The 27757-nt window shown below is 46.8% G+C and overlaps 1 protein-coding gene across 7 annotated transcripts in view; it reads right to left on the reverse strand.

Moving 5' to 3' along the window:
• The window catches only part of FOXO3 (forkhead box O3), a 96699-nt gene that overhangs the window by 9000 nt on the left and 59942 nt on the right, over nt 1-27757 (reverse strand). For 2 of the 7 annotated variants that reach the window (XM_054195746.1, XM_054195744.1), the window contains 2 exons: nt 7750-9184; nt 6775-6827 (listed from right to left, as the gene is read on the reverse strand). The exons of 1 other annotated variant lie outside the window; for it this stretch is intronic. In XM_054195746.1, coding sequence (XP_054051721.1) covers nt 7784-9184 — 1401 coding nt within the window. In that variant the 3' untranslated portion in view covers nt 6775-6827; nt 7750-7783. Of the gene's footprint in view, nt 1-4504; nt 6475-6774; nt 6828-7749; nt 9185-27757 lie in introns of those variants that run through there. 4 more of the 7 variants (XM_054195748.1, XM_054195749.1, XM_054195745.1 and 1 more) reach the window with 3 other exon arrangements.

Raw genomic sequence — 27757 nt, forward strand, 5'->3', positions numbered from 1 at the left:
TGTGCTGGTACTTGCACAGGCACGTAAAGCAGGAAAGTGTCTCTTTTCCTTCTGTTGCTGCTCTTCCACTCTAAGAAACATTGTAAACGATAGCAGATAACCAAGTATTTTGAAAGTAAATGTATCCAAAGACAGCAGATCATTCTCTCCCCCTATATCAGCTCCCTGGGACAAAAGGCTTGCCCAGAACTGTAGTCAGGTGCCACAACTATTGATAGGCATGTTATTCTGATGTCCCACTTGCCTACAGAATCATCGAGAAGTCCAGGCTGGAAGGGACTCAGCATCACCTGGCCCAACCTTCTGTTTGAAGGCAGGGCCTTCGGTTAGGTTATTCAAGGCCCTGCCAAGCCAAGTCTGGAATATTTCCAGCAAGGGAGAGTCCAACACTTCTCTGGGCAGTTCATTTTACCCTCAAAGGTGGATAAGGTCCCTTCTACCCACTTTACAGATGAAAAGGAGACATCCAGAGAGAAACTGGTCCACCCGTACCCACACGTTTAAAAGGAAAAGCAGATCGGGGTTTTGCTAATGTATCAGGACCCAATACTGAATACTCAAATTCACAGGAAATTCTGCACTTGCTCGCAAGAGGAGCAGGCACATGCAGACTCCACCACATATGTCACTGCCTTGTTGCCGATACAAGAAGGCCGTATGCTGACACACTTGTTTTTACACCTACAGACATGTCAGTGTGCAGTTACGCCGTCTTTCCAGCACAAGCACTGCTGACACCCAATTGCTGTTGAGAGCCATCATATCTGGCTGGGTTCAATCTTCTGCCAATCCCGGCCAACAGAGAAGAGTTTAGGTACAGGACATCACCTCTCTACAAAGTCTCCAGGCTTCTTACATGACATTTTTATGGTAAATTCTACCCCTTCCCTGTCTTTCAGGGGCCTGAGGAGGGAGGTGGAACTCATGGGAAATTATGGGCCATTGACTGAGAGACATCAGCCTGGAAGTCCAACACAGCAGTTTTTAGGCAGGATACTGCTGGATTAGAGGAAGCAGGCCAAAAATATTTGCAAAATACAACTTCTGTTAGGGGTAAAGTGCATCAGCTGGAATAACAGTGCTTTTTTTAGGCATCCAGGAGCATTAGGAAGGAGACCTCTACCACGGATCAGAAAAGGATGGGTAACTACTGCACCTGAGCAAAAACACAGAAGGATTGTGGTCACACTTTTGAATCTGAAGAATAAGAGCCACTGTTTAGAGCAAAAGGTACCTGCATGGCTGGAAACATCCTGAATTATGCGTTTACAGCACTATGGAAACATGCTACGTACGCTTTATTCTGAATGTCCCCACAGAGTTTCTTTTTCTCTGCCAGGTACCAAGCCTATTTTAAAACCACCCTCCCTGCTAAGGAGTCTTCTCATTTTCCTCTGCAGTAAAATGACAGGCCAATCGTGCTCACACAGGTCACACAAAAGGATTTCCACCATGTTGATATAAGGCAGGACATCCTCCATCATGACTTCCAAGTGGTAGAAAAGGCAAGAGAGAGAAGGTCCTTCCTCAAAACCAGATTTTCTCTATATTTGTATGAAAGAAATTACCTATGAAAGCCAGGAGAAGCAGGCAGTACAAGGGAAAAACAATGGGCAAGATATTCAGCTCAGCTGTAAAAGTGCATAAATGCAAGCCATTTGCCACGGCATCATCTGGGAAAAGTGGCTTTTTTCCTGGTGAAATGGCAGACAACCGCGGCTACACAGTGGCCTCCGTTAGCTGAGCTGCGTCTCCGTCCGATTACTGCTCAGCAGATGTCCGCTCTGCCAGACTCCAACAACTGCCACCCTGCGTGGTAATCTGAGTGGAAAAGCTGATTAAATAGCCCCTGTAGACCGGACCAGAGCGGAGCATTCCCACCACCCAGCCGCAGGTACCTGATTTAATGGGGTCAGTGTCCCCATGCACCGTGTGGGACTCGGTCAGGGGCAGCGCTGATGGGAGCATCCTGCTGGAGACTCTCCACCAGCAGCGCTGGGTGCCCAGCGTGGTGGTGTGTGAGCATTCTTCCTTTATCCTCCCTCCCCAGGCCAGGAAAGAAAGGCCACCTATTTACATACGATACTACTCAAATATGTGCACTCCTGCTGCCTACGCTATACCTGTGCTCTTTGGCTGTCATCAACACAAGACTTAAACCTCCCCAGCTGTCAGTTCATCACCTTGGCTGAGTGCTGAATTGCTATGAAAAAAGATCTCGACCTTTCCTCAGCCGCATGACGTTATGTTTCTAAAAAGGATCTCTTATTATGCGCTTCTTCAAGAAAATATGTTTTTAGGGGGGCTATTTAAAAGTCTAGCCCAAAAGAAGGAAAGAAAAAAGAAAAACCACCTGTAACCATCCCAGCTATCAGGCAACAGCACATCTGGGGACCAACACTGATCTGCAGCTCTAAACAATCATTACGGCTCATTCACATGAAAAAGACAATTTGTGAAGACTCATTCTGTAATAAAACCTGCCTGCTGCTGATCCAGGGAGGAAAGCACTGGGGAGACCAGTTGATGCAGGCTGTTCTAAAAATATCAGTTTGTGCTGTCATCTGGTGAGAGTATGTCATCCTGTAATCTTGGCATCTGCAGGGACAGCAAGTTTCTCCCTAATTATTGCTGCTGAATCACATGACAAAGCATGAGGTACTAAAAAATATATCTATATAAAACACCAACAGAAGAACACCCAAACCACAGGATCAGACCACTGTCCTGGCTTCAGCTGCTCTATACTCACAACACAAGCCTGCGGAGGCAATCCTAGTTTTTATATATCTTTTTCCTGGGTTAATAAAACCCCAAAGTATAATCCCAGATTAAAAAAAACAAAACACCAAAACCAAAAAGCCCTACTCCCAGAGGGAGTAAACGATTCATTGTGTTTGTGTGTCAGCTCCTGCTGCCTTCATGCAGCAAAAGCCACAGCATCCCTGCACGCGTAGGGCTGAAAGCGTAAGGCCCTGTGTCGAGGGCCTTCGAGGGCCACCGTGGCCAGCGGGACCACACGGCTGGCAACCCCAGCAGGGTTTGCTGGGCTTTCCCCTCTCCTCCTCCCCAGTGGCCACAAGCAGCAAGTTTGCTCCCGTGCCACTGGTGTGTGCCTAGGGAGCCAGAAGCCTGCTCGGGGCAGGCCCTCCTTGGAGTTAATGGGATCCCTGTTCCCAGCGAAACACGCTTTCTACATAGATGGTTTTGTTCAAAGACTAAACTTGGCGTGCCTGATGTTCAGCTAGTCACAAAACCACCTTTCAAAACTTGGGCTGGCTAAAACAACACTTAAATGTTAGAAGCGCGCCACCGCCTTAACCACTAACCTGTTAGAAATGGAGCAGAAGAATTTGCTGCTCCTGAATTTCCTTTAGATTTTTTAAAGGCAGACAGCCCCATCTTGGCTCCATGTAAGAAACCTGCCAGCCCTACCCCTAAGACCTCATTTTTGAAAATAAGAGATGAGGAAAAGCAGCTACAGTCCTGAGGCTGTCGGCATCCTCAGGCAAGAGGTCCATCGATTCTGGTTTCCACATTTCAGCTTTAATGAGCAGAAAAAAAGGCTTCTGGTAAAGAATAAAAATCGTCTTCCTTGTGGTATATTGTCCAGAGGTCTCCGATTCGAAACTCCACCCAAATGGAGATCTTTTCTCTATCTACTTCAACTTTTAAGATGGTGTTGTAGTGAACAGTAAGTCATCCACAGACCTATGCATTCGTATTTGGTACAAATTTCACCCAGAAACAGGTTGAACACCAATTAACAAATTGGCAAGCAGCCCAAACTGGTAGGGACTAATGAAATACCAACAGGCATTTCGTTACGTTTCCTAGGATTTTGCTTTATCAGAAATGTTAATCATCAAATTGTGTGAATGTTACATGACGTGGCTATCAGTCGCTTGTGCACTCTCCTGCTACAGTAAGATGACGTGGGGACCCAGACGATGCTAGGGGAAAATGAGTGACACTAACTGATCTGTGAAGTATTTTAATTGTAATTTTCAAAAAGGTCAACCTGACTCCAGCACTGTTCTGTTACAGAGCCCACAGGCATCCTGCTAAATGGCACACTGAAATCTCTCTCAGAAGACACAGTTAGATGAGTTTTTCAGATGGTGAAACCAGCTCAAGTTCCTGCCCTGCTCGCGCTGAGCCGTCCCTCCAGCCCCCACCCAAGCCCTGCCAGCATCGCCACTGTAAACTGGATCACGGAAACAACCAAGGTTAAAACAACTAAACAACTTTTTAGATGGGTCTTGATACCTGAGGAAATGTTTGCCCAAGCGGTAGTTTATCACCAGGCTCCTGACCTTCCAGGCAGCAGTAAATGTCCCGAATAGTCTCCCCTGCCAGTTTGCCTGGGACTACTCTTTGGTGAATGCCAAGTCCCTTGGGACTTGCTGGCTGAGGACCACAGAGGGTGCAGAGTTGTGGGAACCCCAGACTGAGCGAGGACCCATTAAGTTCAAAATAAAAGGTATTCTAGAAACAGGCAAGGGAATAGTGATGTCTTTATTTATTGATAAACAAGCTGAAAAACCAAGTTGGTCATAATCTGAGGGGGTGGAGTGCTCTTGGGAAGCAGGCAGAGACAGAGGAACAGAGGCCCCAGCCAGCTTAAGAGGGGAAAATTATGGCTGAGTGAGTAAAGCAAGAAAAAAGCATATTGATTTTCTCCTTTCCTTCTTGTAAGAGAAAAAAAAAAAAAAGAAAGAAAAAAAACCCAAATTCGTTTATATGCCTCAATTAGGGCCCTCTAAAAGGCTGGGCATGGCCAGCCTCACAGGCATAGGGCCAGCGTGGTGGGACCAGGCAAGGTTTTCTCCATGGACTGTGCACAGGCTTATTGCAGTGCAGCAAACATGCACAGCCACGAAACCCACAACGGTGGGTTTTTTCACTACCCCTATGAAGAAATTGTAGTTGATTCTCTCCCAAAGTAAATGCCCCTCTATACGTAAAGTATGTATAAACTAAATACCTATGTAATTGGGTTCATTCTTTTCTTCCCGAAAACTGACACCAACGTTTCTCTTATTTTTCATAGAAAACACATAGAAAAAACTATTCCCAGGTATGCCAATAACCCACTGTAACTGCTTCTGCCTGCCTGCAAAATGCACCTGGCTGCCTTCGTGAAACGGATTTAGCGTGAACAAGCGCCAGGCTGCTCTGCTGAAAGCATTCCCCAGTCTTCAAGCCTGTAAAGATTCGTTATTGGGAACATGACCACTGCGAAGTGAGTTATTTTAATTCAGGGGTCTCTGTTGCTACGGCAAAGCAGAGAAGTAACCGAGAAAGCAATTCGGAACGATCGCATCCGATGTCATGAGAGGCGTCCCTATGAAAATACGAGATGCTCATAGGGAGGCAAACTCTGAAACAGCGCTGCTTAACAGACGACGAAGGGTGCATGATGAACCACCTCAGCAGAAATCATCTGCGCTTGCACCTGATACCGGAGGCACCCCGCAGCAGCCGGTCCGCTTGTCAGAGAGGGAAAGAGGCTTCCACAGATGACTGGACAGTAATCCACCGTGGAGAGCTGTCTCGTTAATAAATCTGTCCTCTGCAATGAGACTCCGCTCACACAGATGTGTCAGTTCCTTTATTCAGAGGGAGCAGCCTGAAAAAGATCGCGGTGGCTATGCTTTCCATGAACGGCACAGGCCAGGGTGAAGAGGCAGCAGCGAGCATCGGTAAGGAGGTGGCATGGTGAGCCTCCTCCACACCGCCCAGGCAGGTCTCCCCGCAGGCATCTTCTACCTACACACAGCAAATGAAGACAGGAAAGCAGGAGGCTGCCCTATTTGGCTGTGTCAAGCAAAGCTGTCAATAGCATCTATTTTTTAGGCCCCATTTGGCAGATCGTACTGTTGGATGTTTCACAGCGATAACGTTCCTACAGCCTTTTTTTTTCACCTCATGCAAAAAGGGTTTATAAATCCAAACAGCTCATGAACTGGAGGAAGAGAGAACTGGTCAGCAAGTGTGACCTTCTGCCAAGTTTTTGCCTTCTGGTTCATGAGTCAATTCTTTTTTTCCTCTTTCCTTTGTTAAGCTCTCCAGCACTGGAACTGAAGGAAAACTGGAATTCGGCTGTGGCCCTGGCCTTGCCAAGCTGCTGTCCCATGCAGGGTCAGCAGGACGTGGTGTCCTCTACAGCCCACCTCTGCAGCCTGTCTCCTGGCCATGCACTGCAACACTCTCGCTTTGAGCGAGAAGATGTGAAAGAACCAGAGGAAATCCTCCCACCGACAGAGAAAGGACTGCGCAAACCAACCGCTCCACTGGAGCGAAGCAGCTTTGCAGAACGACTGAAAGGAGGACTCCGGGGCAGTCTTGTTCTCCTTCACAGACATCAGACCACAGCACACGTCTCCTGTGGTACTCCATACACACAAGAAGACATTCAGCAGGTTCACCACTGCTGTTCGCCTACCACAAAACTTCCCCTTGAACACCTAACTGTGAAATAGAGAATGAGAACTCAATTAAAGATGAAAGGGGCAAATTATGCACCATAAAGTCAAACGACACTGACTCCTTTCCATCCTTCATCCAGGAAATAAGAAAGCTGGAAGTAAGCTGAAAACTGAATGAATACTTCATTTAACCTCACCGCCGGGATACTCTACATACTATTCTGAAGTTAAGAGAACACGTTCAATAATTTATAGCTAACCTTTTATCCTACTATATTTTGAAATCTACTCCCTTATACTAATAAATAAACAAAGGAGAAAGGGCACTTTGTGTGGCACCTACCCTATGAGTCAGTGAATATGTACGGGTGAGCAGGCAGAGGCATGGGCAGCAGCCTGCAGAATGACAAAAGGATGACAGAAACAATGTTTAAAAGTTCAGATGCCCCCAGTTATGGAAAGGAAGCAAATGGAAAAAAAACACATCAATGTGGAAAAAATTAAACTGAAGAAACTAACATTTGAAAAGCACCTATGTCAGAACCCAAACCTACGGATATTCTCTTGATGGAGTCCAAAAGAAAATGACACCCACCTCAGTCCTGGGGGGGCCCAACAAGTTTTGCATATTTAAAACATTAAACCCAGGATGTTCCTGGGACCAGGATCCCACCTTTGCTATTTCAAGATATAATTCCTCGATTTGCTATTATTTTTTTTTTGCCAAGAAACACGGTTAAAAAAAAAAAAAAATAAAATTTTGCTAGCATTGCTGTACCACAGCAGCAGTACAACCCTAATTCATTCCCGATCTGTCCCGCACACCCGATCCTCGGTGTGTTCACTGATCTTGCAAAGATGCTCTTCCCCCTCCCCTGCAGTACTACTGCTCCACTGACCGCAAAGCCCCTTGCCCCATCCCTACGTAACACAGCTTGGCTACGTGTGGCATCGGCTGCAGAGAAGAATCCATCTGTTGTGACTTCAAAGAAGAGAAGTTGGAGCTCTGTGATTCCTAAAAGCCACAAATATTCCACCTTGGTCTGCCTGATTTGTCATTAACATTTCTCATGCCTAAATTAAGAAGGACGCGTAGCATCAGGTGCGTGCTGACAGTGTTGCAGCCGAACAGCTTTTATAGCTTAGCCTCGTTTCCCTCCACACCTCCAAACGTTTCTTGGTTGTGCCTGTTGCATACCAACACACAGCAAGCCATCACAAATTAATATTATTAGTGTGCACTAACTATTAAGGGTTTGGTGCAAACTCCAATAAAACTATGGAACCAAGTATTTTACCACATCTATGGGGCACTGACCTGTTTGCCCATTTTCCCTGTTCTCAAAGATCCTTCAGCCTGGTACCCAACTCTGTGATGAAGCCTGTTTAGCACCAGTGAAGTTCCCCACATTCAGACTGACAACGTTCTGAGCTGAGATGAGGGAATCAAAGTTAAAATCCAGCCCATCTGCATCCATGAGTTCACTGCGGATAATGGACTCCATGTCACACTCCAAGCTCCCATTGAAAATATCCAAGTCCAAGTCACTTGGGAATTTCTCGTGTCCCATGACCGGGAGGTTCACGCTAGAGGAGTACAAAGAGGAGCCTGAGAGCGGGTCAGAAAGTGTTTGCATAGACTGATTGACAGGTGACTGCTGATGTTTGGTAGATCCCAAGCTGTTCGAGTCACTCAAGCCTATGTTACTGATGGAATTGGACAAGGCACGGCTGCCACTAAGAGAGGAGTTGTGGGACTGGTGCTGGTGATGAGGCAGGCTCTGATTGACCAGACCGCCCTGGCTGGACTGTGCGGCAAACGACATCATGGGGTCGTTGCGGAGCATTATATTCCTGCGGGAATTCTGGGCGGACACAGCTGTGCTGGCTTGTGACATGAGTGGGTCAGACTGTGTCATCATGACATCACTGTGACTAAGTGCATCAGAGGCGAGGAGATCCTGCAGCGTCTGGTTGTTGTAATGAGAAATGGAAGAGAAGGTGGCTTGCTTGTTCTCCTGAATGGTCTGCATGGGCGACTGGCGGAGGGAATTCAGGGACGACGGCCCAAACACGGCGTTATTGAAACTACTCGATGGGGAACCCAGCCCTGAACCTTTGGAACCATACGGAAAACTGGAGCTTCTCTGCATTATCCCTCCTGTGGGCGACTGCTGGGAGGGAGGGAGTGTTATATTGTCCAAGAGATCATCCATGAGGTTATCTGTCAGTCCATCGTTCAAATTCATTGTCCCAGCCATATCAGTCAACCTAGGCAACTCCACAGTACACGGTTTGTTTACCGATGGGGACAAGCTCGATGGACTACTGTACAGCATGGGAGAAAGCGGAGCGTCGTCATCTTGAACATCATCTAGTTCGGTGCTTGCCAAAATTGGTGACAAGCGGCCACTGATCGTACTGGCGTTGGAATTTGTACGGGAGCGAAAATCTGTCCATGCATCCAGCTCGTCGCTGCTGCGGGAGGTGGGACTCCCTGGCCACTTGGAGAGCTGAGAAGGGCTGTCCTCGCTCGTCTCCGGGGCGGTCTGCAGGGCTGCCTTTTTCTTAGCCGCCCGCCCTCTGCTCTTCGTGTACTTGTTGCTATTGTCCATCGACACAGCGCGTCTCCGGGGCGCCTTGCCACCTTTTCCACCATCGGGATTGATCATCCACCAAGAGCTTTTCCCGGTGCCTTCATTCTGCACCCTGACGAATCGGCTGTGGAGTGACAAGTTGTGCCGGATCGAATTCTGCAGGAAAGGAACAAAACAAAATGTCAAGACCCTGCACCCTACTTCTTTTGCTACCCAAATCTCAATCATTAAACCAACATCACATGAAAACAGCAACATGAATAAAAGCACTGGGCCCTCCTGGGCATCACCACGGGTTTCTTGGGTGGTGCGTACGGGAGGGCTGCAGTGTGGCTGCAGGGCGCCAGCATGCTGCTGTAAAGCAAGCCTCGTGCTTGCGCTAGCTGTGTATTCCTGGTGCCCACCTCCACACCCCCGAAAGCTGCGTCCTAAGGAAAGGAGTGTGACGCAGCTCCGTTCCTGCTAGCAAGAAGCAAGATGGTTCTCCCTTACTTTTGACTCAGGACAAACCTCTATACTATCGGCAATCTTGCCATCAGTTCCTTGAAATAAAAACTGCAAAGGCACTGCAAAAATCTGACTCGGAGGGGTAGTCACACTCATCGCAGCCTCTGCAAATGTCTTTTTAATTCTTCACGGGCATGTGTGTTGTGTGTTTGTTATAATAATCCTTGATAAAACTGCAAGTGCTGTTGCTCCTCTCCCACAGGCACCCTGTGCATGACTGAGCTGTACTTTCTCTCCTGATTAGAGGCACCAGAAATACTCCCGTACCACAGTAGCTGGCCCGCCGTCCCCTCACCATAGTATCCTCACAGTCATCAAAACGTGATGTGACACAGTACACGACGATATCCCTGTCCCTGTAAGCTGCTGGATACAGAGTTGTATAAAGCTGCTGTACACAGTCAGGTACCCGTTGCTGTACAGGACGCCACGAAATACAGTGTTTAGAGGGGACCCTGAGCACTGTCTGCTGTTGTGTATTACCCGCTTGCACTAGTCAGCAACATCTGTTGTTCAAAAACCATGTTGGCTCAAATTGATGATAATCACCCCAGAACAAGAAAGAGGCAGAGAAAACCAGCCCATGGCAGCCCTAGTGAAATGACTCCAGATTTAAACCAAATAACGGAGATGAAAATCCCTCTCCACTCATCCTGCTGATCTTGGGCTTAAAATAAGGCTCAAAGAAAGGACAAGCAAGTAGTATTTGTCAGTGAGAATGGTTCCAAGTTTCGTTGTTGTTTTTTTTTTTCCATGTGCAAGTCAAGATTTTTGGAGCTATTCCATATTCCTTTAGAAAACAGTGTGCTATTCCTCTAGGTTAAAGATGATCAAGTTTAAAAAGTTGCACAAGTTCTTTTTTCTTAAACTTTGGCAATTACCAGCTATATCTATAAAGAGGATAAAATCACATTTGTTCTACCAGTATGCTTTAAAAACACAAAGTCAACAGGATCATAGCATAATCAAACCGTCCAAGATAAGTGTCCTTCATTTACAAAGCACTGAAGAAAATTCCAGATTTAAATGGGCAAAGAATGAACCAATCAACAAATCAATTCACGAGCATCTTGACATTTGCATCGTTAGGATAAATGGACGTTTGACATAAGTGAACTGCTGACACATTGGATGCATAAAGAGATACAGCCCAGCTTTTCTCAAACAATCCTTTTCAGTATAAAAGGCCTTTTTTTCCCCCTGTAAGTGTTGTGGTTTTTGTCAGATCGTGAAATGGAAAACACGCCTGAAGTTCTTCTCGCATGCAGACAGCAGACGCGGTTGTGATTATCACTTAATGAAAAGAGAAATCATATGGACCATGGTTCAAAATAGCAACTGTTATGTTTTAAACAATCCGCACAAAACAGCAGACCAGACTTCGCAGACATACTTCAAGAGAAGTTTGGGTCAGTGCCTCAGCTATAAACTTGTCCATTTCTAGGGGACTATCATGCCTTCAAAATATGGTGGATTGAGTTGCAGCATAATAGTTCTTCAGTGTAAGGAAGGAAAGAGCTTTTTATTATTTAACTGATGACATTTTAACTATATTTTGAGTCTGGCAACAGTCTGTTTCTAGCTTCTAATAACTAGGCGCCACTGCTTACTTCCTCAGGTTTCTACCAACTGGCTGGAGAACTGCTGTTTTTTTGAAAAATAACCTTTTTTGATATTCCAGCTTGTACTGCATCAATGCAGGTAGCTCTCACATTCATTCCCTGTGACCTTCATGGGCAACTGTATGTGAGAACATCTGCATGGGGATCTCTCCTTGCAAAGAGCCAGCGGCAGGACGAGGACAACCACATCTAGACCAGTACACCAAGCCAGGCTACAAGAGCCGTACAAACCATGCTGTTCCCCACCTAAAAATGCTGGGTATGAGAATACACACCACCATGACTCTTGCTAATGAAAAAAAAAATCTTAGAAAACACAGAAAAGAAACACCCAGGGTAGTATAGGCAGCATGCCACATAGCTTCAGATATAAAACCACTCAGCCAAAGTGCCAGTAGCTAACAGTTTTCAACCTGTGGTATTCCCATAAAATGGCTTATTTCTGCTGGTGGTAGCTGTAGTATGACACTAACTGTACTAAAACCACCAAAAATCCTCAATGATAAAACTGTGAGAGTGAAGTACCTTTCAGGATGAGGGCTGCTCCTGCATGTATGGATATGTGTGCACATGTGTAATTTTCTTCTTATTATATCTTTTTTCTCAGTGTTGGTATTACACAAATAATAAAAGAATGTAATAATACTTTTGCATTGAAAATTGGCGGTTATAAAAAATCCAAGCAGTTTGTTTTCCTTTACATTACGCAATATGCCACTTATGCTCTGGCTTCTGTTTTTCTTTACTTTTCTGCTGTAGGAAGACTGTTTTCTTAAGCATAATTACGGGCCAATTTATTTTTGTGTACCCCATCTCCACCCTCTGTTCAAACACCGCCTTAAAACCCACTTCTTTCACGTAACCTCCCCCGCTAACCTCTTCAGCAACAGTATCTGAGTTTCTTGGTTTCTCCTCGTGTTGGATGCTCTGCCAAATCAAATTAGGGCTGGATTCCATTATCCCTTCACGTGCAAGTTTTGCTACAGAAGTCACCAGGATTGACAACTCACATCAGTAAAGGCTGTTGCGCTGTGCTACCAGGCTGTAATCTGGGTGGAAATAACACTATTTTCTACCTGGTTTCTGAGCTGTCACAGAATGTTCCCGTCTGCTTAAAATACTGGAAAATATCGTGGGACAATCTTTGCACACGACCATGTGCGTTGTTAGTAAGATATGACCATGCGACAAACCGCAAAGGAGGTGGGGAAGCAAAGAAAATACAGTTTATGATTTGAGCCTGCTGCTGTTCATGATGATGGAAACATAACACATTTTTCCACGCCAAAATGCAATGAGAAACTTTACAAGATCTATAAAGGAACTTCCACCAATCTGTCCTGGAGACCATATGTAGATGGGACAGATGCTAGCCAGGCTGCAGACACCTTGGAAAGAGCTCAGACACCACCGATGGGTACAACATACGGACGGTACAAGAGCAGAGTAGAAAAGAAATACGATGAGCTCCTCCCTTTATTAGTGTTACTATTTATATCGGACTTGAAGAACGCTGTGCACTCTGCTAAAAGGCAGAAGGACCGAGGTTCCTGCAGATAAGATCAAGAGCATCCCGTATGGCATTGAGCCCAGTCCCGGTCCCCTGGGGAATTGGTGCTGCAGGGAAGAATGACCAGCCCTGGAGAGGAGGAAGGTCCACCAAGGGCAGAGGAACACACAAAGGGCGGGCAGATGCGGTGTGAGCAGAGGGCGATGCAGTGCCACAGGCAAGTAGCACTGCTGCCCTACCTTGGCTCAGGCTGATGGCACCAGGAGAAGAGGTGCAGCTGGGTGTCACCAGGGCAGCAACACGTGTGGTGACAGCACTTTCCCCAAAACCAGGGCCACGCTGCACCACATTTTGTTCAGTTAACACACCTAGAGGGAACCCAGCCACATTTTGCTTGCAAAAAAAAAAAAAAAAAAGGAGAATATTAAATCAGCTACGACGTCCTAGTTACGTGTCTCTCTTGATATTTTGATAAGACTGCAAATGGGTAACCTCCCAGAGAGGACACTCGAGCATTTCCAAAGTGCCGTACACCTGATTTGACGTGAACAACTGAACAAGTCTCCCAGGGCAGCTGGGACTGCGTATGATTTCGACACTTGGCCCCGGTCAGCCAACAGCAGCAAATGCTTGAGCCTTTAGAACGGAGAAAATTTCCCCTCCCTGTGCCTGTTTCTGCCTCTTCCAACCCGTGTTTACCTTGTGGAGCCCGTCCATTAACTCAGACACCAGCTGCAAGTGCTTCCACTGCAGTACAGAGTCTTTTTTGTCTGGAAGCAACATGTGGTATCAATTTATCATCCTCAACAACGCAACAAGGAATCCACTCACTTTAAAAATAAAAGGAGAGTTGTGTAACTTAACTCTTAAAAGCCCCCGCTATTTAAAAAAAAAAAAAAAAAAAAGGCTAAAGATTAGCAAGATGAGGTGCAGCTGGTGGCTGCCGCGTCCAAGTTACACACTGGTCTGTTTTTATTTCAGTGTTTTGTAGTGAGTGGCTAATTCGTTATTTCAGATACAGGCTCCTAAACTGCACACTTACAGCTACAAATCAAAAGCAGTTGTTTATTTTAACAATTGGGGGGATACTAGGACACCATGGGAGAAAAACAAATGTTATCTGCAGACCCATAAACGCTGCTAATGCTCACTTGGGAGAATTATACTTTATTTTATACGGTACTAACATATTTAATGTTCTAACTTCACCATGTGAAGTTGTCTGGTAGCCACGCAGTCGGGAAAGGCATCAGGTCTAACACCAGTGAAAAGAACCCATGAAAATAACCAACTTATCAGCCTCCAGCTGACTGGAGGGAGCTCCGCTTCTCCGTGGCTCTGCGTGCTCACTTGAATTTCAGTTTCCAGCCCATGCCACCTTGCTCAAAATGCTGTAGCATAAACCTCCTTTGGCATGAACACCCCTACAGAGGGCCTCCACCAAAAATTAAACAAAAAATGAAACAAACTACTTTCTTTGCATTCAGTTGTCGCTGAAAGAGGTGGTTGCGAATAATCCAACACATTTTGCCCGCCCATCCAGACCGTTATCTGTGCCTTCTCATGAAGTAACTCAAAATTTGCTTCAACTACCAGTTTTACATTTTGTTCCCAATGAGATTCAATTGCAAGAAAACAGATATAGTGACTCCAAAATTACAAATAATTAAAGTTGCCAATTACGTGTACATACGTAGGAATTTCTGCTGAAAGGGATTTCCGAGTCTAGACAAGGCGATCTTTAGGAAGATCCAATCTGTTGGTTCCATACAGTCATTTTCTGCCTTGCTCTGTAAGACTGCAATGCTGCACTTCCCAAGGAACTCAGAAACCACCAACCCAAAGAGGTCTCTATTCCTCTATTCCTCCAAAAAGGGATCTACTCCTCTTTCCCACAAGTTCTTGCAAACCAGAAAAATATATGTAATTTAATAAAGTAGTGAAGGTGAAGAAGCAGAAAAAGCAAGAACTAAAACATAAGGAAAGTCTTCCCACAGTATCTGTCCAGTTGTACTGATATACAACTTTTTCCATATAAAACTAAATATTATGTATTCCAGATTGTTGTATTTGCCCTAAATTATGGAAGTTGCAGGGGGAAAAAAAGCATTAAGCATATTACACACCCAAAGAAAAATCTTTCCTGACACCCAAATGTTTTCAATGCTCGATGTTTGGTATCATCTGCAAGTTCATAAGGCAGCTCCCGCAAACCCCACCAGATGTTCAGCAGAAGTAGGCGGTGAGAGCGCACCAAGGTCCCACGGGGGACAACATCCCCTTTGCACCCGGCTGGCAAAGGCCACCGTCCTCACAGCCTGGAAAGGATAAGTGGGATGACACAGGCTCAGCCCCACCAGCCAAGCATGCCCTCCTGCAGGAAAAAAAGGGGAAAAAAAAACCCCACAGATTTAGGGGGAAAAAGTCAGCTCGGCATCTGAAGGGTGTCTCTGTGGATTCCCTTCCTCGTCCTCTCTTCAAAGGAGCATTTCTGACCTTGGCGGTAGGGGAACGGCTAGAAGAGGCCCCCGCTGTAATTAGCACTCTGCCCGCGTCTCCGCCTGTCGTCCCCCACCCCTGGGAAGAGGGGAAAGCCTTGGGGGTTATTAAAGCCCCTTGGGAGAGAACATTAAGTCCAGCGAAGATTTATCCTCCGAAATGTGCTGGCTCAGATAGGAGTGCAGTGCACGGATCTGCCTCCGTCCCGCACGCAGGGCGCCACGCTGTGCCAAATTACGACAGGGGAAGGTGATTAGCGCAGGGAAAACAAACCCTCCCTAACGACGCGCGCCTCGCTCCCCACCACCCCAGCTGCTCCTTGCTACAAGGGCAGGCGGCAAGCGTCGTGCCCGCCAAGGAGGTTTAAAAAGAAAAACATCTCAATGCACGGAGCTATGGGAACCGAGTCGCTACTTAATCAAAAGTTTTTCCTATTAAAAATAAATTAAAAAGTTAATTCTAGCTAAAACAACTGCTGCCTCACTCTTTGCAAACAGTGATACGGCAAATCGCTAAGCTGACGTAAATAAAACTTAGCTGAAAATGCACACTGCCTGGAAATTGTCTCAGAGCATCACGCTTCCAGTTAGCAGAAAAATCTCCAGTTATTTTACAGTCAGATGTCCTCTGACCACAGGAGTACTCTAATAAATAACATTTGTTTTGCTGCGAGTAGAGCATGCCAGTTGCCGTTTATTTTTTTTCCGCTGGGTGTTGGGAGATGGGAAGCAGAGAGCGAGGAAAATGCTGGTACTTTAACTAATGCAGCTGCGGAGCAAGAAAAGGCTGCGCTCTCCAGCAACTCTTCCCAGCGTCGGGAGCCACATAACCCAGCACCCTTTGCTATAGGAAGCCCCCTAAAAAGTAAAGCGTTAGCCTCTGCCTGCTATGCCAACACTTTTCCACGTTAAAATGGGATTTGGGAACCAGGAGGCAGGCACCGTCATCGAGAGGTAGTAAAGGCACCTTGTCAAGAGCTGCCTTTTTCACTACCTTCCACGTGCTATGTACCATGGCTGCCCAAAATTCAAGAACGCTACTCATTTCAACCAAAGGATTTAACTTAATTATAAGCACACAAAAAGAGCCGCGTACAAAAAAGCTACAATGGATGCACACGGATGGGTCTTTGCCGAGCCAGATCAAAACAGTTCTAATTTATGTTAAGGAGTAGTGTCACCAGCAGATAACATCTTTTTTTTTTATTACTCTTTTTTTTCGTAATGGCAAGCCCCAGCACTTAAAGCGTTTCCACTGTAGGAATTTTGGAAATGACACCACGCTGTATTTGTGGAGCCCCTTCAGCACAGCATCACTGTGTTTCTCCTCCTCCATGCCACGGAGCCCCGAGAGAAGTGCAAGCACACACAATTAATCAACCCCAATATTATACGTACAGTAACTTTTGTAGAAATAGCTACCACTGTCAGCACAGCCCCAATCCACCAGCTGCCGAAGCTACTGGGAGAGTCCTCACAAACCTCAGTGGTCACCCAGTTAGACCTCAATGAAAACCACGCAATTTTACTGCGAGGCTGACTTTCACCCTGAAGGCTTTGGGTTTGTTTTGCTAGAAAGAAGAACTAGAAGGAAAAAAAAAATAATAAAAAAATTTCCCTCTGTTTTCTCTTTCTTAGATGCAAAGATCCCAGCACAACCCTCACGCAGCGTTGTGGAAACCAGAATGCTCAATTCTATTTTCGCTTATTCTCAGCATATGGCCGTTACTATACATCGACTATTTAGAAACACGTATGGGCGTTCTTTCATGCCTTTATAAATAAATGTGAGTGATGCTACTGCTTATAATAATTCACTAAAAATAGTAGCTCCCATGGAAGATCACAAAAGCCTCTCATTGCTGAATCACCTATTATAAACCTTTATTTCTTGAAATTCTTTTGTGATCGTGTTGATTCATTTTAACACTTTCCAAGCCTGTGCAATGCAACTAAACCAGCAACAACTTAACACCCCACAGTGGCAGGGAAAGAGTAAAATCCGTGTGCATGAAGAAAGCCTTCCAGGGCTCCTGGCCGACCGAAGTGCAAGGCTGCCTTGCACGTGGCTCTGTAAAGCGCTAGCTCTGAAATGATAGATTGTTAAATACCCGGGCCGGATTAATTGGAACTGTTGAGCTGTGCACATTAAATTGCAAATCTGGTGACAGTTACGGCTGACATGTGACTGATGAGGGGAACAGATCTGATACGCTGTCGCCTGACCGAGTTTGATCAGGCCTGAGCAAGCCCTTCAAAAGCCAGCCCAGGCACCCGAGACCTTCTCGCGAGAAACCCTTCGAGCCACCTCCGAAACAGCCCCCGGCATTTCTGCGACGTAGACTAATCTGAAACAGGACCCCTCGCCTGTGCTATTTTAAGCACGTAATTAGTTTATTATTGAACCAGAAGATACTATCTGATTTTTTAAAAAAATAATAAAATTAAAATACGATGTGCTTCAGTCGTCAGCTGACAAAGGAAGACCACAGACCTGAGCACTGTGGGAAGCCAGGGATGAACCTAAGCATAACTCTCAGTGGGTCTGACCCGCTGGCTTTTAGGGGCAAAAAAGCCCTTGGGAGCCCCACGGAAAGGGGAGCCGGTGTGGGAATGCTCAACCGCAACTTCAGATATTCACCGAGTTACTGCAGTGCCGGCACAGACGGGGTGTGAATTAGGAGACAAGGGATGAGCGAACAGAACAACTTGAAAAACAGGTATCTCCTCCTTCACTCGGGCCTGGGTAGCTATGGCGCTACCAATAAATACCTGCGCACTCTTCAAAACGTAATGGCAGCTGTAAAATATTAATGCCTTCTGAAAGTAGAAAGTGATCAGTTTGCCTTTTGATGTATTCTGATGCACATTCTGCTCTTGTCCTGAGAATAACACCCGGGTCCTCCCTAGCCTCTCGGTTTCTTACGGTTTCCTACATTTTCCTTCTGCATTGGGGAACATACTTTAAACGCTCTGTTTAGGAACATATTTAAAAAAACGTACAGACTTGCTTTCTGTATACACAAACCAAGCTCATGCCATGCCAGATGACATGGCATCTCTTCACTGTTTTAATCCATCTCCTCCTCACTGTTTTAATACGAACAGTAGTGAGGTGGGTTTACTTCAGGAGTCTTTCCCCAGCCTGTTTGTTAATCTGACTTCCATGGGTGCATCGCACGGGGTCACCCAGCCCTAGAACCAGCCTGCCCACAAACTCACCACCAAGGCACGTGGCTTTAGTTTCCATGATGTGATGCCCCAGCTGCAATCTCCAAGTTGACAGCATTTGATTTGGTTTTGGTTTGTTTGGGTTTTTTTTCCTATGGAGAAAAGTTTTTTTACGGCCTTAAAATTTAACTCTCCTTACCCAGCCTGGGCAGCTCCAAATCAGAGCTTGACGTCCAAGCTAGTGGCGCTGGTCCTCCTTGGCACTCGGTGGGGAGAAATGGGCACCTCCAACAACGGAGCCCACCAGCCCATCTTCCCATTTTCCTCTGCAAGTGCCTGACCATCTCTACTGGTGGATCTCACCCTTCCCACAGGGAGGCTTTGGGACTGCGGATGCTTTGGGACATTGCTCCCAGCACCTCCCAGGGCTTGGCAGCTTTAGAGAGCTTGCCCTCACCCAAACCAAGCTCTCCCTCTACCCCTATGGATTCATCCCAGCCTGACCCAACCCCACTTACGAACTGTTTTAGTTTTCATCGAACCTCACCTCACTCGGATGACTTGCATGTTACTGGTTTTACTGGATTTTTTAAAATTTGTTTTCTGTTCACTGCAGGGGTAAAATACACCCGAGGAGCTGACAAAAGGGAAGATGACACCTATTACGCTGCCAATGAATCAGCCCTTTGCTAGAGCAAGCAGGACATTCCTGTTTCACATGCAACTGGCAGCAGCACCATCCCAGAAACCTAACAACCCAGGTAAATGCACAGGTATGACGATCATCTCTTTTTTTTTTTTTTTAAGCTATTTACCTAATCTGAGAAACTAAGATCACCGTCACTGATACAATCACAATCACAAGTGCTAAATGTTGAGCCTAAAGCTAGGCTGTGTCAAAATGCTCCAGCACTTCCCGGTGCTTTGTTCGCACCCCACCCTGACACCGGAGCCTGAATAGCAGAAGGATGACTGGAGGAGCCCTTTCATGTTCCCGGTTTGAACCTGTATATGTGAGTAATCCCTCCTGAAGCCAACACTCGGGCCATGCTGGGGCCCTTGTATCACTCAGTACGTAGGCCAGGACATTTTTTAGAGGCAGCTGCGGAGCCACAGGGTGATGGGTTTCAGGACCTTGACTGTGTCCACAGCCAAGGTCGTCAGCAGGTACAAGGACAAGTATTACCTACCCTGTAGGTTGCAGTCTGGTTGACCTCCCATTGTGGGAAGGACTGCACAGGTAGAAGACGTTTGCATCTGGAAGTTTACAGCCTTAGAAGCGTTAATTCGATAAATATGCTACAGAACATAAAACAGAAAGTCTCACTTTGGTTTCATTTGCTAGCACAAAGCAACCTTGCCTTACCTGTCCTTCAGCACACGCATTGAGGCAACCTCTCAGCACCCTGAGATGGTGTCACTTCAGACACCATCCCCTGCTCCGGAAAATTGTATGTATTGACTTGCTGGATCAAAATCTATGTGTCTTGTGGTTGCAGTAGCTTTATGTATTCCGAGAAGGCCCCACAATCCCTCCAGACAGGTGCTCTCTCACAGTGCCCGACAGGCGGATGAATTTCTGCTTCTCAGAGAAACTGGTTCCAGACCCCAGGTGGGCTGGGTGGACACATGTCACATCCCGCTTTTAGGGGGAAAACTTTGAGTTCTGTTAGTGGAACTACACTGTGTGAAATAAGCCCTTTTTCAACACCTACATGTTCAAGACACAGGGCAAATTTTAAAGGACAATGCTAAGAATGATGGTGCTGTTGTACATCATGGGTTTTTTACGACACTGATCACAGTATTCATAGCTCAAGAATGCAAGGCCTCCTCAGTATGCCAGGTATCATTTTCATAACAAAAGTACACAAGAAACAAGCACCTTCAAGTTGCAGCGGAACAGTTGAGGACTGGAAGAGTGCGCATTGGCAAATGCTTATGGGGATATTTTTCCTCCTTCTGGGAAAGAGAAGGGACCCACTACCAAGCACCCTGAGCAACATCAACATGCACACATTATGACAGGTCTACTAATACTTTCGTAATACGAGCTGATATGGAAAATACAAAATGAGCTAACACAAACTAGCTTTGTGCTTTTTTTTCTTCTTCCCCTCGCCCCCGGCCCTGCCCCGTGATTAAAGTTTAGAGGAGATGGGCTATCTAGAAAAACAGAAATTAACCAGGCGACTTTTTGGTTAAGATCCGCAATGTGGGGAATGAAAAAAATTAAGGAGATGGAAGAGACCACGCTTGTCTCTAGTCAGACTATTTTCAGAGCTGCTGGAAACTCGTTCTTGTGCACAGGACCTGACCACGTGCCCTGTTGCAAAGTGAAATTCCCACCTACAAAGGCTTTTGCACGTACCTAAATGCATACCCTGTGAGCTGCTTTGTGGACTTGAACAGGAATGCCCTCAATGTGTAGGGTTAGATATGCACCCGTCTTTGCCTTGTTGACAAGGACAAACAAGAGGAGACACAGAAATTTCCAATTTTGTTCACAGGCAAGTTTCAAAGCTTGCAAAAGTTGACGAAAAGCTTCTTCTAGTTTTGTATCAGGCTCTTTTTGAGGTGAAAATGCACCATATTAATTATTTTCAGCAGAAATGGGTTCTTGGTGCCATCCAATCACAGCTATAACCCCAGCGGCCCTTCCTAAGCAGAGTGACAGCTGAGTCACTAATGTTAAAACAGGGATGAGAAAAGGAAAATGAAAAAGAAACTAGGCTACTTCCCCCGAGGAGCTAAATACAGCATTTAATGGCATCTTTTTATAAGGTTAACAAATCAAATGCTTCAGCTATGAATTGTCGCCATCATCATAACTACAACAGGATGACCCTGCACAACCTATCTCCGTCTAGGTTTTTTCCTCCTGTGACACATAAATAAGGAGGAAGAGGCTGGGAGGCAGCCCAGCCCTTCACCATACTCTGGGCCGCTGGGAAGACGGGTAGCGGTAGCCACATAAGGATTCGGCAGGACAAACAGCAATTCTGTCAGCGGAGGGGGAAGACAGTGGGAGGCAGCAGACGGGCACTTGTCTTTTCCTGCATCTGCAGCAGCTGCCGTCTTCGTCAGCTGTTGCCCCCGTGGCACTCTGCCTGTACAGGCAGGAGTCGGCAGCACTCGGGTTCCTCTTGTTTAACTCACACTGAAGAGTTGCCCCCCCTCCGACCCACTGCCCTTAAATTAGAGTGTCAAAAGCAACTGAAGTCAGGACGGCGAGACGCCTTAATGCTATATGCATAGAAGAGCATCTTATCTTTTTCCCAATGCTGCAGAAGTGGACTTTGGACTCCATGTCGCTCATAAGTTGTATTTTAATTAGTGAAGTAGCTTGATATGGGAATATGACAGAAAATATCTGTCCAGCAGAACAGTAAGGACTGAAGCTGATTTTCCAGGAAACCAAGTGCAGCTACCTGAGAGGTCTTCTGTATTAGGAGACCCTAAATATACTCAGAAGGCATTATGGCACAACAGGGTGACATTTCTGCTCATTTTCAGCTCCCTCCTGCTGCTCCAGTGCCACGCTTGTAAGCAACGGGGCTTGGGCGAGCTGCTCTGCGGCTCCAGGCCCCAAGAAATGGTTCCCACTGCAAGAGCCAACAACGTAATCACTAACGCCAACGGGAGTACAGGGTGGTTCGAAGCGCTGCCTCCTGATCTGATAAGCAGTGCCAAACATGGGAGTGCACAAGGTACCGACCGGCACACAGGGAACTGGGACACCTGGGCAGATCATTCCTGGAAAGATCACGTGTGCCTGGACTAACCTTCCTCCTCGGGGCTGACGCCAGGGAGTGCACATTGGACACCGGTGGCACTGCATTTACATGTTCTTTTTAGGGAGCCACTTTCTCTGAGTTCCAGAGTTTGGCCCAACTCAGCCCTGCTTGCCAAACAAACAAAATTTCTGTTTAATTAATCCCACACACGTCTTCAGCAGCCTCTCTGTTCAGTTGGCTTAAAGCACCCCATCCATGCCTTATCACAAACTCTGGCCCATGTTATTAAGATTCCTTTAAACATAATCCAAGCATGATGCTGAATAGCAAGTAATCGCCGTTCGTGCAAAAAGTCTGGCTGACCTCTGCAGGACTCTTCATGGGAGAAAAAGTTTGCAGGATTAGGAGGGAAGCCTGGAGACAGGGTCGTCTCTTCCCTCTCCCCACCCCCCCTCCCTTGGCTCTAACATCCAGTACATGCTGTGCTCTTTGCTACTTCGACGCAGTCCTTAAGGCTTTAGACCTGAATGAAGAAAAGCGGAATGAGCAAGCGCTGTGATTCAGGGGTATTTAAAAGAGGAAAAAAAGGGCAACTGTTAGGCAGAATCTGCCAGGAGGAGAAGGAATCGGTCTGTGTGCCAAGAGGCAAGAGTCCATAGTCGTTGAATTTCAAAGGCTTTCAGGAAAGACGTCCACAAGATACTTTCACAAGCTACTTTGAACGAGTCACAGTTTGGTACTCTGCCGGTTTTTTCCTCCTCTCCTTTTTTTCCAGCTAGATAACTTTGTTTTTTTCACTTGGTGAAAGGCAAAATAGCTTTAGTAACTTTGAATAACTTCACTCCACCACTTATGGGCACTTACATGTCAATTAGCTCTCGACTGCTGCTATATATCGGGACGGTACACATTATAACACTGTAAAATGCCTTAGTGCTCAACCCTACCCCATCCCTCTGGTACGCCGGCCAGTGAACACAGTGCTTTTCTTCTCCTGTGTCCCTTCTCCGTACCCGGCTCCCTCCCCAGAATTAGGATGCTGCTGGAACCGGGTACAATGCTGTCTGCAACCACGCACGTTTAAAATAAAAAAGGAAGTCCTGTAGAAAACCAGGATCGTATCTCAGGCTGCCTGCGATCCAGCACCTTTACGCTGCCCAGAAACACAAAGACAGAGCTTGCATGTTTAGATAACCGCTGGAGCAAAATGAAGACAAAAACTGCAGGCAATCCCTTTTAAATGCAGAGAGGGCAGGGAGCGGCTGCCAAGACACGCTGGCGCTAACTGGGGCCTCATGAACGTTTGACTTGTTCTCTCCCTGGTTTCCGCCCTGAGTCCCAGGTGGGTGGAAGTCATCTGGGGACACAGGCGGGCACGGGAGAGCCCCGCACCTGCAGCTCCCCTCCCGCTGGAGAAGGGGCCAGCTGGCAGAGAGAGAGGAGGGCACAACGCTGGGTGCCTCCAGGCAAACAACCCGGCCAACGCAGGGAGGGTAAGGCCAGGCGTGTCTGCTTGGTCCCAGGCATGGACCGAGAGAGGTCAGCCTGATGCTGGGCGTGATGGAGACGTCTCTGCAAACCCAGGGCTCTGCCTTGCTGAGGAGCAGCGCCAGAGCCCGACTCCTGCGAGTATTAATAGCCGTCACATGGTCGTCAGGAGGAGCATCTACCCTTTCATGAGCGCACGCTGCCAGTAAGAAGTCTTACCAGCAGCAGATCTGGGACACCCCAACAGCCAGCATGATTTTCTAGGAGAGCACAAGAAAAAAAATAAATCCACAACTCTAGTCATGTTGAAAACCGGTCCCTGCAATGTGCTGAATGTCATCTGCCAGGTACTGAATGCCCCAGTTCATGCTGACTCTTACTGGAGAGAAAAGCAACCTGCTACATCACCTACCTACCACTAACAACAGGACTGGGTTCACTACTGAAGAACTTCTGGAGACCCACGTGTCAAGTGACAGCGGGCCCTGCTGCTTTGGTGGGGTTTTTGATGTTTTGGAAGTACCCAGAGAAAAGCTGGGGGGGAGAGTCCCACCATCAGCCAAGTTTGCAGGGGTGCTACTGAGAAAAGGAAATAAACTGGCTGGGAAACGCCATGGTGTCATGCCATTGTCCTGATGCACGGATTTTTCGGACATTGCCACACAGGCTGCAGCGAGGTCTCCACCCCGGAGCCCAAGCACTGCGATACAGGCACTTCACGGGCTACATCACATCAGTCCTCCAGACCGGCAGTGGTTTGGGGAAATGGTCGTCTTCAGCAACAGGAGAAATTCAAAGCATCCTACAAGACACGATCCTTGTTCCTCCGTGGCTATCCCAACAAGTAAGGGTAAAATGAAAAGGCTGGGACAGACGTCAGCAGCTCTTGGGGGCCTGCGAAGCGCTGGAAAGGAGTGCTTTCCAGCACCGAGAAAAGGCTGGGAGTATCACCTTCCCCTGGGTACATAGCAACTGTTGCTAGTTTTGGCAGGCAGAGAGATGCAGCGCAAGACGTGAGGGTGACATCATTTGATTATCACCTCGCTCCGTTCGGATTCAATTGGATTCCAATAAGAAATTATTTTTAGAATCGCTACAGACAAAAGACTCGAAAACTAATTTATTACAGATTTGGGTAGAGGAGGCTGGGGACTGTATTACTAGCAGACAAAGCCTCAACAAGGCCCAAGTATTTGGAAACCGAAACCACAGCAGAAATAATCATGTACATATTAGCAGTGAAGGTAATTAACCTTCTGAAAAAACACATTTGAAGGCGATGTGGATTCTCCACTGCTTTAAGTTTTTACATTTAAGGGTAGATATTCTTGCAAAAGGTGGGATGAAGCTGAAACTGAATTTGGGATTTGCTGCTGAAAGAACTGGTGGGAGCTCTGAAGCTTTTATCCAGAAAGCCTGCCCTTAAAACATTAAAGTTTGCCTGCTGCCTGTATTTGGGAAGTTCAATTACGCTTTACTAATGCAGGCATTTGCAGTTGCGAAGAAAATTAAGAATTACTAGACGATATCATGACATATGACACAAATACTCCAGGGAAAGCAGGGAAAAAAAAAGCTCTCCAAAATGTTAAGCCAGAGGTCCATTGCTTCTGCCCCGGACACAAGATGTCTTGTTACTCCGTGCCACTGAGAGCTTGAAAGTAATTGATCTTGCCTCCGATTTCAGGTTGGCTGTGGTGTTTGTTTAGGAGAAGAGGTTCACATGACAGGCTGGAGCTCCTGAAGGAGACCTTTCGCTGAAGTGGTAGCAGCTCTCTGGAAATAAATAACTGCAGGGATTCCCGGGCAGCCACGGGTTTGTCAGCAGCGGTCCGCTGCTTGGCAGTGCACAGCACTTCTTCATTATGTTTATGCAACTACAGGTATTAGTATTTACAGCAAACATCTTCTTTATACATCCCTTACTTTGAATATTTGATATCCTTTATGAATTTTAATGGACCGTTGTACTGTCTTGTGTTTTTTAGCTTGTCATTTAATAGGCTTGTACAGTGACAGACTAATGAACTACTGAGTGATGTGAGGAACCGCGTGGTATGTCACAACAACGTGTTTTATAAAATAACAGGGCAAAGCTTTATCTACTTTTATAGGAAGGACAGATTCTCTGCTCTGCTCGCCCCAAATGACAGCGAGAAAAAAAACATTTTGAGCAAGAAAGAAGGAGAAAAAAAAAAAAAAACTAAGACAGAAACAAAACTGCACTGTCAGGTTTTCATTTTGTTACAGCCCTCATAATCAAACGCGGGGACGCTACCCAGCGAGGGGCCCTGGACTATCACATCATTCCCAGTGCAAAACTTCTGACTGACGTAAGCAATTGACTTGTCTGCTAATTTGATTTCTACAACTCACTGCGCCGGGACGTGACCGATAAGAGCTGACTAGCAATTCCCACAGATAGGGATTTTGCAGAGCCTTGCACACCGTACAGTGCAGCCAACTCCACCCATTTCTTTCTGCACATGCCACCGTCACCCGCAAATCTGAGGCAGACACACAGGACTCTCTATCAGCAGGACCATATGCGTCTGCAGAGATAGCAAAAGCCAGAGACTGCCATCATCTAGCCAAATAAACAACTTCACATACAAGAAATGACACGTGGCAGGAGAGATCCAGGAAAGGACACGGTTTAAGCCTCCTAAATTCAGAGACTGTTGCTTCAAGTAACGCCTCTAGCAGATGGAGGGGGCAACTCAATAGCCACAGATTCCTCCACGACACAGGTTCCTATTATGGAGAAGTCAAAGTCAAGAGGGACAAACCATACCCAAAGCAGAGGAGATGGACTTCTTTCAAGATTTTTACGTGTGTGAAAGGCCTCAGATAAATACTTTGCTAGAAGGGAAAGAAGAGGAGAATGGGCAGTAAAAGGCAGGCCAGCAAGTAACATGAGTAATTTGAAAATATTTGATGGGGTAGGTGGGCAATAAATTACAAACCATCAGGCCCACAGAGATTTATGAGAGGCTGTCTGCCAGTGAGGCCAAGCAACTCCTTTTTCTGGAGTGGGATAGGCAAGGAAGCGCAAGGGGAAAGACTGAGACTCTTGTTTACTGGAAAAGTGGATTTTTAAAACCCTCAGAGAAGGCAGGAGAGACTGAAAACGAGACTGCTGAAGAAGCTCAGGCTTCCTGAAGCTACACGCCTTGAACTGAAGGCTGTGCTGGTACCCATAGCCATAACTGCCTCCCGCAAAGGATGCGGCACTGCTGCTGGAGGGCCAGGAGGTGCCTGACCTTCCCTGCCCAAGGCCCATCACACCCTCCTCCCCAAGGGACAGCAAGGATTTACGGCTTCCCCTGGAGTGTGCAGGGTGCACAACAGAGTGGTGAGCAGATACAGATGCGCTCCCCAGCACGGCTGCATCCCTTCTCCCTCTCCAAAAGCGCCCACCGGGGCTTAGGGACCGCAGCTCTGCGGGGTGGCACTCGGGACCCCCGGGGCCCAGTGGCCGCTGCTGCCAGCAGCCCCACGAAATGGCTTTCTCAAATCAAAATACGGTTTACGACTAACAGAAGGTAGGCAGCATAATGTTTTCTAAAATCGATACAAAAGGGGACATATGTCTCTCCCAGCTCGGTCCCGCGCCACCGCATGTTTCAAGAGCTGCTGAGAAGCGGAGATTCCTGCAAACTCGAAGGCAGGTGTCTGCTCCCAGTGAGCAGCTCCCAAACAACTGCCTCCTTTCTGCCTGGAGAGGGTTTTTTTTTTAACTGTTTATAGTTCCTTCCTTTGATCTGTTCCTCCTTAACACTGGCAAAATAAACTGGAGCTGAGGAGGTAGGATCTTCCCAGTTACAGCTTCGGCATTGTATCTTAATCCCCCCTGAGGCATCTTCCCAGAGTCATTTTACCAGCAGCCACTGTCTTGCCTGCCTGGTTGTTTTTAGAACTACTTTGCTCTTAAACCAACCCCACTCAGCCCTACAGTAAACATCCCAATACTGGGGCGTACGCCCTCTCCATCTCTGGCGGGAGATGCGCACCACAACGGGGACAGAGGAAGAGCTAGGAAGAGCGGGATGAGCCACGCTGCCACCTTTGGGCATCATCTTGGATGTCCAAGCTGGGAGTTGAGGCTCCTGAGGCATCCTTGGACCTGAGGCTTGTTTCAGAGCCGTGGAGATCAAAACTGCCCCACCGCTCATGTGTGGCACAGAGGCACCTCA

Source organism: Rissa tridactyla, chromosome 3 (genome assembly GCF_028500815.1).
Source record: "Rissa tridactyla isolate bRisTri1 chromosome 3, bRisTri1.patW.cur.20221130, whole genome shotgun sequence".
Lineage (NCBI taxonomy): Eukaryota > Metazoa > Chordata > Aves > Charadriiformes > Laridae > Rissa > Rissa tridactyla.